This window comes from Manis javanica, chromosome 7 (assembly GCF_040802235.1).
Source record: "Manis javanica isolate MJ-LG chromosome 7, MJ_LKY, whole genome shotgun sequence".
In the NCBI taxonomy this organism is placed as follows: Eukaryota; Metazoa; Chordata; class Mammalia; order Pholidota; family Manidae; genus Manis; species Manis javanica.
The window spans coordinates 43,437,549-43,452,588 of NC_133162.1; the positions used below are offsets into that span (position 1 = coordinate 43,437,549).

General features: G+C 39.5%; 1 protein-coding gene across 3 annotated transcripts in view; it reads left to right on the forward strand.

Annotated features, from left to right (window-relative positions):
- MICU1 (mitochondrial calcium uptake 1) overlaps positions 1 to 15,040 on the forward strand; it is a 239,911-nt gene that overhangs the window by 60,934 nt on the left and 163,937 nt on the right. For all 3 annotated transcript variants that reach the window (XR_012133183.1, XR_012133182.1, XM_036998795.2), the window contains exon 2: positions 8,880 to 9,041. Coding sequence is in view for 1 of the 3 variants with exons in the window: in XM_036998795.2 (XP_036854690.1) it covers positions 8,881 to 9,041 (161 nt within the window). In the remaining 2 variants the exon portion in view is untranslated. The remainder of the gene's footprint in view (positions 1 to 8,879; positions 9,042 to 15,040) is intronic.

The following is a 15,040-nucleotide window of genomic DNA, read 5'->3' on the forward strand; positions in this document are numbered from 1 at the left end:
TGAGGCTTATCTATTTTGTTTATTTTCTCAAAGAACCAGCTCTTGCTTTCATTGAATTTTTCTATTGTTTTGTTCTTCTCAATTTTATTTATTTCTTCTCTGATCTTTATTATGTCCCTCCTTCTGCTGACCTTAGTCCTCATTTGTTCTTCTTTTTCCAATTTTGATAATGGTGACGTTAGACTATTCATTTGGGATTGTTCTTCCTTCTTTAAGTATGCCTGGATTGCTATATACTTTCCTCTTAAGACTGCTTTTGATGCATCCCACAGAAGTTGGGGCTTTGTGTTGTTGTCGTTTGTTTCCATATATTGCTGGATCTCCATTTTTATTTGGTCATTGATCCATTGATTATTTAGGAGTGTGTTGTTAAGCCTCCATGTGTTTATGAGCCTTTTTGCTTTGTTTGTACAGTTTATTTCTAGTTTTATACCTTTTTGGTCTGAAAAGTTGGTTGGCAGGATTTCAATATTTTGGAATTTACTGAGGCTCTTTTTGTGGCCTAGTATGTGGTCTATTCTGGAGAATGTTTCATGTGCACTTGAAAAGAATGTGTATCTTGTTGCTTTTGGACATAGAGTTCTGTAGATGTCTATTAGGTCCATCTGTTCTAGTGTGTTGTTCAGTTCCTCTGTGTCCTTACCTATTTTCTGTCTGGTGGATCTGTCCTTTGAAGTGAGTGGTGTGTTAAAGTCTCCCAGAATGAATGCATTGCATTCTTATTCCTCCTTTAATTCTTTTAGTATTTGTTTCACATATATTGGTGCTCCTGTATTGGGTGCATATATGTTTATAATGGTTATATGTTCTTGTTGGACTGAGGCCTTTATCATTATGTAATGTCCTTCTTTATCTCTTGTTACTTTCTTTATTTTGAAGTCTATTTTGTCTGATACTAGTATTGCAACACCTGCTTTTTTCTCTCTGTTGTTTGCATGAAATATCTTTCTCCATCCCTTGACTTTTAATCTGTGCATGTCTTTGTGTTTGAGGTGGGTCTCTTGTAAGCAGGATAGAGATGGGTCTTCCTTTTTTATCCATTCTATTACTCTGTGTCTTTTGATTGGTGCATTCAGTCCATTTACATTTAGGTTGTTTATTGAAAGATATGAACTTATTGCCATTGCAGCCTTTAGATTTGCGGTTACCAGAGGTTCAAGGTTAGCTTGTTTACTGCCTTACTGTCTTTCCTCACTCATTTATTCAGCTGTTATAAACACAGTCTGATAATTATTTCTTTCCCTTCTTTTTCCTCCTCCTCCATTCTTCATATGTTTGGGTGTTTTGTTCTGTGCTCTTTTTAGGAGTGCTCCCATCTAGAGGAGTCCCTCTTAGATACCCTGTAGAGGTGGTTTGTGGGAGGCAAATTCCCTCAACTTTTGCTTGTCTGGGAATTGTTTAATCCCTCCTTAATATTTAAATGATAATCGTGCTGGATACAGTATCCTTGGTTCAAGGCCCTTCTGTTTATTGCATTAAATATATCATGCCATTCTCTTCTGGCCTGTAAGGTTTCTGTTGAGAAGTCTGATGATAGCCTGATGGGTTTTCCTTTGTGGGTCACTTTTTTACTCTCTCTGGCTGCCTTTAATACTCTGTCCTTGTCCTTGATCTTTGCCATTTTAATTATTATGTGTCTTGGTGTTGATCTCTTTGGATCCCGTCTCTTGGGAGTTCTTTGTGCCTCCGTAGTCTGAGCAACTATTTCCTCCCCAGTTTGGGGAAGTTCTCAGCAATTATTTCTTCAAAGACACTTTCTATCCCTTTTTCTCTCTCTTCTTCATTTGGTATCCCTATAATGCGGATATTGTTCCTTTTAAATTGGTCACACAGTTCTCTTAATATTGTTTCATTCTTGGAGATCCTTTTATCTCTCTCTACATCAGGTTCTATGCGTTCCTGTTCTCTGGTTTCTATTCCATCAATGGCCTCTTGCATCTTATCCATTCTGCTTATAAATCCTTCCAGAGTTTGTTTCACTTCTGTAATCTCCCTCCGGACATGTATGATCTCCCTCCGGACGTCTGTAATCTCCCTCCGGACTTCATCCCTTAGCTCTTGCATATTTCTCTAGAGCTCTGTCAGCATGTTTATGATTTTTATTTTGAATTCTTTTTCAGGGAGACTGGTTAGGTCTGCCTCTGCAGGTCATTTCTCAGGTGTAACTATGTTGGACTGACCAGATTTTTTTGCCTTTTCATGGTGATTGCCGTGGCTATAGGCAGGTTGTGGGTGTGTCAGCTGGAAGAAGAAAGTCCTTTCCTGTTTTCTGGATGCCTTGCCCTTCTCCACTGCCTGTGACAGCTACCTGCACTCCTGGTGCACCCACCGGATTAATCTCCTAACCTGCTGTGGGCGGGGTGTCCGTCAGAGCAGTGTGGAGCCCTGCAGGGAGTGGCAGGCATGCCAGGTGCGCTCCTCCATGCTAGTGGTGATCCTGCCGTGCAGCTGTGTGGCAGCAGCGGCCTTTGGGTCTGGCCCAGGTGGCTGTGCATTGGGCTGGGATTCCGGTCGGCTCCTGGGTGTGTGCCTGCTCCCTGTGGCTCTGCTGCTGGTGCGTGCAGGGCTTTTCCGCACAGACTTCTACCGGGATCTGGCTTCAGTTCCGCCGGTGCGTCCAAGCCGTGTCCCAGCTGTTCAGTTGCACCGCAGCGGGCTAGCCCCGCAGCGCACAGATCTGCTTTTGGTTCCTTCTAGCGCTTTCGCCCCTGGTGCATGCTCCCACTCTCCTGCTACTGGGCCCATGTTTCAGGGTCCGTGCCAGTTGGAGTAATGACTGGCAGGCTGCCTAGTCCTGTGAGGGGCTTCAGAGCTGCACTGCCTCCGTTTAGGGCACCTAAGTTTCCCCGGTATTCCCAGCTGCCGGGACAACTTCATCCAGCTGTGGGGTCCCTGTCTCTTTAAGACTTGCAGAAAGCACTCACTTTTCTTTTGTCTCAGGGTCGCCCGTTGCGGGGACCTGCCCACAGGTTTTGCTTTTCCATTTTTCCAGTATCCAGCACCCCGTGCACCTTGTGTCTGCGTTCTGGGAGCAGATTTCTAGAGCTGGTTATTTAGCAGTCTTGGGCTTTCACTCCCTCCCCATTCCGACTCCTTTCTTCCTGCCGGGTTTTGGGGTGTGGGAGCATTCGGGTCCCACCTGGTCACGGCTGATATCTTACCCCCTTCGTGTGATGCTGAGTTCTTGCAGATGTAGATGTATCCTGGCTGTTGTACTGCATCCACTGGTGTCTCTTTTAGGAATAGTTGTATTTATTGTATTTTCATAAATATGTTTTGGGGAGATTTCCTCTGAACCACTCACACCGCCATCTTCCCATGATCCTCTAGATTGCTATTCTTTAAAAATGTTTCATCTTCTTTTCCTATTTAAGGACTTCAGTGGCTTCCTGTTGCATATATGATCAAAAATCTCAGTTTAGCATTCAGAGGATCTTTTCAAGTGATCATGGCTGACATATTTGATCTATGTTTATTTATTCTCCATATCTGATCAGATGTTGTAAACTTACCTTCCAGCCTTACACACCCCTTGCTTGTTCCAACTTTGAAATAGTTATTTTTCTTTAACATCGAAAACTTTCCAGTGCCCTTTTTTTTATGTTGTCAGTGATGAATAATGTTTTCTCCAGATGTGTATGTTTCAATTGTGCTCATTTTTATGACAAACAAAAGCCATACTATGTATGTAAATGCACTCGTGGGTCTGGAAAATGTTCATTTAAAGATGAATCAGAAGTTGACACACAGATAATGGACAGTCTTGGTGCTGGATTTTGTGACAGTATGGTGCAATAAAATTAGATGATTTCTGGGATTGGAGAGGGATGTAAAAATTGTGCTGCTGAAGCTTAAGACATAGGAAATAGGAGGAAAATTTCATTCTTGTTCCACTTAGTCTATAATGGCAGGATTTTGCTCCAACTTTGAAATTAGCTGTGGGTTGAATGAAGAAAAGTTTACTAGGAGAAAAGTTTACTTAAGAGATTATAGGTATAGGTCCCAGAGAAGAGTCAGTTAACCAACTCAGTGATGATAGGACACAGATAAGTAGTCTAAACTGACTTGAACCCAAACAATAAAAGACATAGTTTTTTTCAGTATATTGGGACTGAGACGTATACTTTTTTTTTGGTAATTAACTTGGTTTTTTTTATTGAATTGTAGTTGATATACAATATTATATTGGTTTCAAATGTACAATACAGTGATTCAGCAGTTGCACACCTTATTAAATCCTCACCCCAACTAGTGGAGTTAGTATCTGTCAACATAGAAAGATGATACAGAACCATTAAGTATATTCTCCATGCTGCACTTGCATTCCCATGACCAACTTACATTATGGTTGATATTTTGTGCCTCTTTATCCCCCTTCACCTGTTTTCACCCACCCATCCTGACCAGTCCCCCCATTGTAATCACCAGTCAATTCTCAGTGTCCATGAGTCTACTGTTGTTTTGTTCATTCTGTTTTGGTTTGGTTTTAGATTCCACATATAAATAAAATGATATGGTATTTGTCTTTCTCCACCCAACTTACTTCACTGAGCATAATACCCTCTAGATCATTCCATGTTGTTGCAAATGGCAGGATTTCTTTTCTTTTTATGGCTGAATAATATTTCATTGTGTATATAGACCATATCTTCTTTATCCATTCATCTAATTGATGGACACTTTGGTTGCTTCCATATCTTGGCTATTGTAAATAATGCAGCAGTAAACATAAGGGTGCATATATCTTTTTGGATCAGGGATTTTGTTTTCTTCAGGTAAATTCCTGGAATTGCTGGGTTGAATTCAATTTTTAGTTTTTTGAGGAACCTCCATACTGCTTTCCACAGTGGCTGCACCAATTGACATTCCCATGAAGAGTGAAGGAAGGTTCCCTTTTCTCCACATCCTCACCAACACTTGTTATTTCTTGTCTTTTAGATAGTGGCCATTCTAACTGGTTTGAATTGATATCTCATTGTTGTTTTGATTTGCATTTCCCTGATGAATAGCGATGTGGAGCATCTTTTATGTGCCTGTTGGCCATCTGTATTTCTTCTTTGGAGAAATGTCTGCTCAGTTCCTCTGCCTATTTTTTAATTGTGTTGTCTTTTTGGTGTTAAGGCATATGAGTTCTTTATATATTTTGGATAAATTATTTACAAATATATTCTCCCATACTGTAGATTACCTTTTTGTTATGCTGATGGTGTCCTTTGCTGTACAGAAGCTTTTTAGTTTGATGGAGTTCCACTTGTTCATTTTGTATATTGTCTCCCTTGCCCAAGGCAATGTGTCCAGAAAAAAATTGCTTATTCTTATGTTCAAGAGATTTTTGTCTATGTTTTCTTCTAAGAAGTTTATGGTTTCATGACTTACATTCAGGTCTTTGATCCATTTCGAGTTTACTTTTGTGTATGGAGTTAGACAGTAATCCAGCTTCATTCTCTTGCATGTAGCTATCCAGTTTCCCAACACCAGTTATTGAAGAGGCTGCCTTTCTCCATTGTTTATTCATGGCTCCTTTATCATATATTAGTTGACCATATATGTGTGGTTTTATTTTTGGGCTTGGGGCTGAAAAGTATACTTAAATGTTAGGAGCCAGGCCTGTATAATTTTCACCTTGACATTTTTCATGCAAAAGTGAAATAGAGACTTAAGTATTTTAAGCATATATAATGTAACAAGACCTGTGCTAGGCCATGTGTTTACAAAGGGGAAAAAGGTAATTTTGGTCTTAAAGGATACTCAGAGCCAAGTGGGGAAGGCAAACGTATATGAACAAATATGTTAATTGCCACATATAGAAAGTGTAAGTTAATTTAAATTAGGAAGCATTGAACTATGTGTTAAGAAAATCAGAGGGGAAGAGAATGGATATTTTGTGTGACATGAATAAATTGCTACTATAAATGTCATGTGACCAGGAAGAAATGCCTCTTTCTCCTTTAGTCTGCCTGGTGGAATGAAAGTGTAGGACTATACTCTGGCCTCAAAATCATTGTCTAGAGGAAACGAATCCTTTTCTATTCTCTGAATAGAAGTGCCAGAAATGATACTGTCTTTTATGGTGCTCCTAACATTTCTATCACTTGATCAAAATTTTATACCATTCTGAGGCTCAAGAGTAAACAAAAGCCTTTGCTGACTAACCCAGTCTTACCCTGGTCTCCCTTTTGTTTGTTTGTTTGTTTGTTTCTTTTATGATTAAGGTATCATTGATAAACAATCTTATGCTCAGGTTTCACATGAGCAAAATTGTGGTTACTGCATTCACCCATATTATCAAGCCCCCCCACACACATACCCCATTGCAGTCACTGTCCATCAGCGTAGTAAGATGCTGTCTTCTCTGGTCTATACTGCCTTTCCCATACCCCGCCCCACCCCATACTATATGCGCTAATTATAATGCTCCTTAATCCCCTTCTCCTTCTCTTCCCACCCCTCCCCTTTGGTAATTGCTAGTCCCTTCTTGGAGTCTGTGAGTCTGCTGCTGTTTTGTTTCTTCAGTTTTGCTTCATTGTTATACCCCACAAATGAGGGAAATAAATCATTTGATACTTGTCTTTCTCTGCCTGGCTTATTTCACTGAGCATAAAACCCTCTAGCTCCATCCATGTTGTGGCAAATGGTAGGATTTGTTTTCTTCTTATGGCTGAATAATATTCTATTGTGTATATGTACCACATCTTCTTTATCCATTCATCTACTGATGGGTAGTTAGGTTGCTTCCATTTCTTGGCTATTGTAAATAGTGCTGCGATAAACAAAGGGGTGCATATGTCTTTTTGAATCTGGGATCTTGTTTTCTTCAGATAAATTCCTACGAGTGAAATTCCCGGGTCAGATGGTATTTCTATTTTTAGTTTTTTGTCCCTTTTGTTTTTACTTCTCTAACATCTATACCATAATATTTTTATACTTCTTCAAGGTACCATTTTAAGCAATTCCTTATTTTTTTTAAATTGAAGTATAACTGACATAATAACTTCAGGTGTACAGATGGCTAACAGACACACAAAAAGATGTTCAGCATCAGTAATCATCAGGGAAATGCAAATTAAAACCACAGTGAGATATCACCTCACAGCATTCATAATGGCTCATATCAAAAAGACAAGAAATAATGAGTGTTGGTGAGCATGTGGAGAAAAGCAAATTCTCAGTGCACTATTGGTGGGAATTCAAGATACCACTTTAGTAATGTATCATTTCAAAAATATTTTGTGTGCATCTCGCCTGATTAGTATGTAAAAAAGAAATTGGCCTTTATGGTCTCACATAGGGCTGAATATTCTGATAGCAAATTTTTGTTGAATGAGAACTTACCAGTAATTCTCTCAGATGCTCAATTAGCTTTTGCTGTGTCAGCAAACAACCCCCAAAGTTTAGTGGCTTACGGTAACAAACATCTATTTCTGCCCACTATTCTACAAGTCAGCTGTGCACAGCTGGTGTAGCTGGTCTTGACAGTGCCTGGCTGCAGGCTGAGATCTGTACATTAGAAAACCAGGCTGAAGGATCCCTGTCCACCTGGGGCCTGATCTTCTCTTGGTAGAGAGCAGGAGCACGAGAAGGCCAGCAGCAGTGTCTCCTACAGGCACTTCGTGGAACTGGGCTCCATTCCATCGGCAACAGGAAGGCATATGGCAAGATACAAACCCAAAATGGAAAGAGTAGGAAAGTAATATTTGTTTATAGGGTGGAGATGGGAGAGTGGATGTTTACTCAACAATAATAAGACCAAATATAGATGATTCTGAATTAAAACAAAAAATTAAAGAAACAGGAATAGTTTTAAGTATGAATCTGAAGAATCTAGTGGAGAGGAGGGCTTCCAAATGGCTTGGGAGTGAAAAAGATGCAATTAAAACTAAATTATTTTAACAAAAGCAGTATCAGCACTACAAGGAAAGGGGCAGCAAAGTTTCCTAGTTAAAAATAGGCTCTGGAGTCTGTCCATTCTCTGTTCAGATTATAACATTTCCTACCTGCATTCTCTCCAGCAAGTCACTGTCTCTCAGTTTTCACACTTGTAAATGGATGTGTCATTTATCAATCTCCTGCTTTTCTGCTCTAAATTCATCTTTCATTGTCCTGTTTATGATACTGGAAATTTCTCTCTTCCAGCTTCTGTTAAGCTTTGTCAGTAGAGGGACAAAAGGGAGACTGGAGAAGGGAGAGATGTTTCCTCCTGATTCTAATGTGCTCCTGTAGTATGCAGGGGCTAACATAGCAGGCAGGATGCCCAGTGGTGCTCAACCCTTAGGGAGTTTCAGCGGCAAAACTCCCACATGTAGTTTCCCAGTGGGTTCCATGTTATGCTGTCTCCCGAAGGGCATCTTCCTGTGTTCCACTGGCATGATTTCTTCTAGTAGATGGCTTTACAGTGACCTCTGTTCTATGGCACTTCAGTAAATTTCTCAGACATCCATGGTCATGTCCTCACCATAAGGTCTGGGTCTCAGCCCATTTGGAAGTGGGTTCTTTACAGATTTATTCCTTTCTTGTTGCTCTGTCTCAGTCTTCAAAGTAGTGGCTGCTCCCTGTATCTTCTCTTTACCTCTTAGTACCTAGTCCCCTTTTGTAATTAATAATGCTTTATGCTAAACTTTCCCTGTCAAATTACCATATGCTTTCTTTTCTTCTAATTATACCTTGACTAAATCAATTTTATAAGCAGTACTTTTCTCATATGATTGTTCTTAAGATTTAATGGGGTGACACATGATATTGCAGAGTGTTTAGAACAGTGTCTGTCTGCCATTGAGTAAGTGCTTAGTGTTTATTGATGAGGATTATGATGATGATGATGAACATCATCTACCATACAACTAGTGCTGGTTAGGGGTAACATTTCTACTTTTTGTCCACAGAATGTTTCGTCTTAATTCACTCTCTGCTTTGGCAGAACTGGCTGTGAGCTCTCGATGGTACCATGGGGGGTCACAGCCCACCCAGACCAGGCGACAACTGATGATGGTGGCTTTCCTGGGAACATCTGCAATAACTGCAAGTACTGGTCTCTTGTGGAAAAGGTGAGTGTTATTTGAGCATCTTGTTCCTGCAGGTACTTTTATTCTTCCAGTTATCTGTTATCTAAAAAGATTGAATTGATTTCTGGCTTACCTTTGTTATCAGAATTTCTTGTCCAAATCATTTGGCCTTGATAATAGTTGTCTATGAAATAAGGTGTTTCAAAGAGTTTGGCTATCATATCAAAGGAACAAATAGGAAATGTTCTGCTTCAAGATATGTCTCCTCCACTGAACATTTTAAATAATTTACCAATTTAATAGTTGTAATGACTTTCTACTAAATAACATATAATATAATTAATAGCTTTGATAATTTAGAAATTTACCAATTTACCATGTACAGTTCAGTGATTTTTAGTATATTCATAAAGTTGTATTGCCATCACTACTAATTCATGACAATGTTCATCACTGCACAAAGAAAATCCATGCCATTTAGCAATTGCCTCCCACTTTCCCCATCTTCTTACCCTCCCAGGCCAAGGCAACTATTAATCTACTTTCTATCTGTAGATTTGCCAGTTCTGGACATTTCATGTAAGTGGAATCATATAGTATGTGGTCTTTTGTGACAGGCTTCATTCCCTTAGTGTAATGTTTTCAAGGTTCATCTATGTTATACCAGGAATCAGTAATCATTCCTTTTTATGACCAAATAATATTCCATTGTGTGGAGTTATACTACATTTTGTTTATTCATTTATTTGGAGATGGCTATTTAAATTCTTTCAACTATAGATTCTGGGTTTCTCAGAAACTTTTTTAGGGGAGGATACAGCTTCTCTGTGTCTATGTTAGAGGATTGCCAGTTTGTTAGAGGCTTGTAATGTCTTGCTCCTTCTGGTGTCCATCTGTAGCACTTCAGCTTCTTTTGTCTGCAGGGGAAAACCACCCTACTCTCTTTTCATCAGCCACCAGGCATCAAAAGTATGGCTGCTCTCCAACAACACCTCGAGTCAGGTAAGACAGATACCAGCCCTTTAGGCAGCCCTCTGGAAAGCTAGAATCACACACTCTTCTACTTCTTTCCTCCTCTCCTGAGGCAGAAGCCTTAAGTTGTGTGCCTTCTCCAAGTGGTGCCAGCTGTAGTAAGCCATGTCCTGCTCTTCTTTGTTGTCAGTGGCCGCCAAGCAGGCAAATTATGCCACTTCTGTCAGTGCTCCCAGGGAGATGAGCAGAAACCATTCTGTTGGACAGCCCTCTGAATAGCCAGAACCTTGAACACCTATTCCATTCTTTCTCCTCCATGTGAGAGACGTTGCTACCTGGGTGTTCTCTCTTAGTGCTGAGCTGTGTCTGCTTGGAGGAGGTGCTGACATGAATAAAGTGAAATTGCCTCTCTCACCCATTTCAGTTCTGTTCTTGGCATTGTACTTGCCTGGTGTACCTCAACTTCTTAACTGGATTTGTGAAATCTCATCAAAGTATTTTGACCAATATATCATTGTTAAATCAGTGTTTCTATGTTTCTATGGGGGGGAGAAAGGCTAGGACTTCCTGTTCTGTCATGCTGCCCAGTCTGCCTTGCTGACATCTAACAGTTATTTTATTGGGTATTTAACATTGTGAATGTTAAATTGTTGAGTGTCTGGATTTTATTGTTTTCCTTTAAAAGTATTGATTTTCACATTGGCAGGGATTAATTCATTGAAGAATCTGCTTTTTCATCCAAAACTTGTGTTTAAGCTTTTTTAAAGCAAGGTTTAGGGTATCCTCTTGCTCAGGGTCTAATTTAGCCCTACTAATAAGGCATGACTCTTCTGCAATATTTACTAAATGCCTTGGATGTTCAGCGATTTGTCACTACTTAACATTTTCTGCTTGTGAGTTCTGGAAATTATTTGGTCTACAGCTCCTTGGTAATTGTTGTTTGCCTGACTTTGGATACTTTAATCCTAAAAGTGCACTGCTTAATGTTAACTCAAGGAGATCCCATTAGAGTCATGGAACTTTTTTGTGTGTAACTTCCTCCACTCTGGTCCTTTCCCACCAATTCCAGCCACCTCAGCGTCTCCAAACTTTAATCTCTGCCTTCTCAACTTAGCATGATCACTAAGTTTTGTTTGGGATCTTGGTTGTGATCTGGAAATTTGTCCAAACAAAACTTCAGGGTAATTATAGGCCTCATTTTTTTCATAGAGTTGCTTTCCACATCTGAGTTCAGTATCTGAAAGTGTTTGTTTCATATATCTTGCTCAATTTTTTGTATTTTTTCCCTCAGTGGGAGGGCAGGTCAAATGAAGTTATTCCATTGTGGTTGGAAATGGAAATCCTCTCTATACATCATTATATTTCATCAGTTTTTTAATGTTTAATCATTATATTATCATTTCATTACCAATGTGGTTTAAATATCAAGAATAAAAGAGGAAAAAAAACAAAGTGATTCTTATAAGTGTGCAACTCTCAGGTGGTTTTAAAATTATATGGCTGTAAGGGATGTGACCTGTCTGCTGTATATGAGCAGCATTGAAAATATCATGGGGATCTACCTGTAAGTTTTCAGAAGAAATTATGAATGCTGTTTAATTAGTTAAACTGAATGAAATAGTGTGATTTGGAGAGTTTCTGTTATTCCAGATGATATTGAATGTCTACAGATCTTCTTTTTTAAGACTTCAGTTTTTTGAGAAGTCATCTCATGAATCATCCTTTCCAGGAGGCTTGTTCTGACCCTGTTCCTTTCTCAGTTCATTCTTTTATTTTCTGTAGTGACTATAAACTTCTTAATAACAGAGACAGTCTTATTTATATTCATCTTAGCAATTGTTGTACCTCTTACACTACTTGAATGATAAATTGAAAGAATGCCATGTCTTTTCTTTGTGGATAAGTAGCTTCAGCTCCACTTTACCAGCCCATCATCTTTAGCTACACAAGATTCTTCAGAGAATAATAAAGCAGTGAAACAATCCAGTATATCACTTGCTCAGGGTTGAAAGGAAATTTGAGCTAAGGTCAAAAGGTTGCTTTTGAACCAGGTTTAAGCTTAAATAAATGGGTAGTTTCTTGCTGCTTTTTAAAAACTTTAAAACTTTAAGCTTAAGACTTTTAAATATTATTGTTTTTAACAATTATATGTAATTTAAATTATTGCATATAACAAACAATTCTTAGTATTTGTTAGTATTTAGAAAATATTATTTGCAAGTAAATAAAATAAAAACTATTGATTTAAATCTTTTCTAGTCATGTGAAAGAAATACCTCAAGAATTTTCTGACAATGCAGTAACTCAACCCCATTGTGTTTTTTTCTAATACCTTTTGAGATCAACAAAGGTGAAGACTTCTAATGGTGTTCCTTAATCAGCCACACACACGACATGCTTTCTTTGTGTAAGGCACTGAGTGGGAATTTTGGATGCTTAAAAGAATACAGTGGTCAGTCTCTTCTTAATGACCTTATATACTGGGCTGAACCATATGATGTTGTTGATATTGTACAGTTTTTGATTTATAAAAGCAAAAATGTCAGGATTAAGCAAGATGGCAGCATGAGAAGTGAGGCAGAAACCTCCTCTCTAAACCACATATAATATGAAAATATAGCAAATACAACTAATCCTGAAAGAGCGACCCAAAAGAAGACTGCAACAGACTGCCTACATCTGGGGAAAAGAGAAGACCTCATGGAAAAGGGTAAAGTAGCAAAGCTACGATCCTGCGGGACCCAAGCCCTCCCCTGACCCCAGCTCATGGGCAGGATGAAGAGAAACAGAGCAAGTAGGGAAAAGAAGCCCAGGACTGCTAAACACCCACTCCTGGAGATCTGCTCTGGGAGCATGAACCCACATTACTTGGTGCTCTGGAGACTAGAGGGGTTGGAAAGCAAAGACAGGTGGAGTACTCAGAGAGACTGAGATTCCAGCCACTTGTGGAGAACAGGTATCCACAACCAGCTGCTCTGGGACAAAAGAAAGGCAGGCACTTTGAAAGACTTCCCAACACCAAGAGAGCTGCTGAAGGGGAAAGGATTACACAGAGCTTGCTGCTCAGGAGAAAGGACAGGTGGACAATATCATCCCAGCACACTCAGCCCAGCCAGTTGGGAATGCACATGCTCCATCCCCCTGGCTGGTATTGCAGTGCCAAGGCCCCCCACTATGATATACAGCATGCCACACCTTCCTCCCGGCCAGCACCAGTTCGCAAACCTGCTGCCCCTGACATAGTGCCAGGTCAGCCAGAGGGCGGCCCCGCCTGCAGCATCGACAGGGTGTAACACAAAGATTCCTCCCTGCATGCTCAGCCCACTGGCCCTGGCAGTGGAAGCAGGCACTGCAGCCAGGAAGCAGGGAATATTCCTACCAGCAGGCAATGGCACCACATGCCTGCAACCCCTACCATCACTCCAGGGGCTGGGCAGCTCCAGAGAGTAGAGCTTCTAGGCACTAGAGGGCATTGCTTACACAAAGTTATTATTCCATAGGAATCATAGAAATATGAAATGACAAAAGAACCTAGTACAAACAAAAATCCCTCTAACACCAGAAAGAGGGTTAAGTGAAACTGAAATCACCAATCTTCTTGGTAAAGATTTCAAAATAAAAATTGTAAACATGCTCAGAGAGTTACAGAAAAATATTCAAGACCTCAGGGCCTCTAACCAAGAACACTCTACCCTGCAAGATTATCATTTCAGGCCCTCAGGGGGGACTTCACAAAAGAGATAGATACTTTTAAAAATACAGTATCTGAAATGAAACAAAGTGGAGCAATTTAAAAGCAGATTAGATGAGGTAGAGGGGATGGCAAATGAAATAGAAATTAGAGAACAAGAATACAAAGATGCTGAGGCACAGAGAGAAAAAAGGATCTCTAAGAATGAAAGAATATTAAAGAGAACTGTGTGACTAATCCAAATGGAACAATATTCACATTATAGGGGTACCAAAAGAAGAAGAGAGAAAGGGATAGAAAGTATCTTTGAGGAAATATTTGTTGAAAACTTCCCTCCCCAATCTGGGGAAGGAAATAGTCTCTCAGGCCATGGAAGTGCACAGATCTCCCAACACAAGGGACCCAAGGAAGATAACACCAAGACATAATAATTTAAATGGCAAAGATCAAGAACAAGGACAGAGTAGTAAAAGCAGCCAGAGAGAGAAAAAAGATCCACATACAAAGGAAAACCCATGAGGCTATCATCAGACTTCTCAACAGAAACCTTACAGGCCAGAGGGAAATGGTATGCTATATTTAGTGCAATGAAACAGAAGGACCTCGAACCAAGAATACTCTACCCAGTACGATTATCATTTAAATTTGAAGGAGAGATTAAACAATTTTCAGATAAGCAAAAGTTGTGGGAATTTACCTCCCATAAACCACCTGTACAGTGTATTTGGAGGGACTGCTGTAGATGGAAGTGTTCCTAAGGCTAAATAGCTATCACCAGGGGAAATAAAACCACAGCAAAGAAAGTAGAACAATTAATTACTAAGCAGATGCAAAATCAAATCAACTATCCACAATGTCAGTCAAAGGACACACAAAGAGTACAGAATGTGATACCTAATATATAGAGTGGAGGAAGAAGAAAAAGTAGGGAGGAAAAAAGGGCCTTTAGATTGTGTTTGAAATAGCATACTAAGTGGGTTAAGTTAAAACTGTTAGATAGTAAAGAAGCTGCCCTTGAACCTTTGGTTACCACATATCTGAAGCCTGCAATGTAAATGAACTGAATGTACCAATCAAAAGACATAGAGTTACAGAATGGATAAAAAAAAAAACAAGACCTATCTATATACTGCTTACAAGAGACTCACTTCAAACACAAAGACATACACTGACTAAAAGTGAAGGAATGGAAAAATATATTTCATGCAACCAATAGGGAGAAAAAAGCAGGTATTGTAGTACTTGTATCAGACAAAATAGACTTCAAAACAAAGAAAGTAACAAGAGACAAAGAAGGACATTATATAATGATAAAGGGGTCAGTCCAAGAAGAGGATATAACCGTTATAAATATCTATGCCCTTTATATAGGAGCACC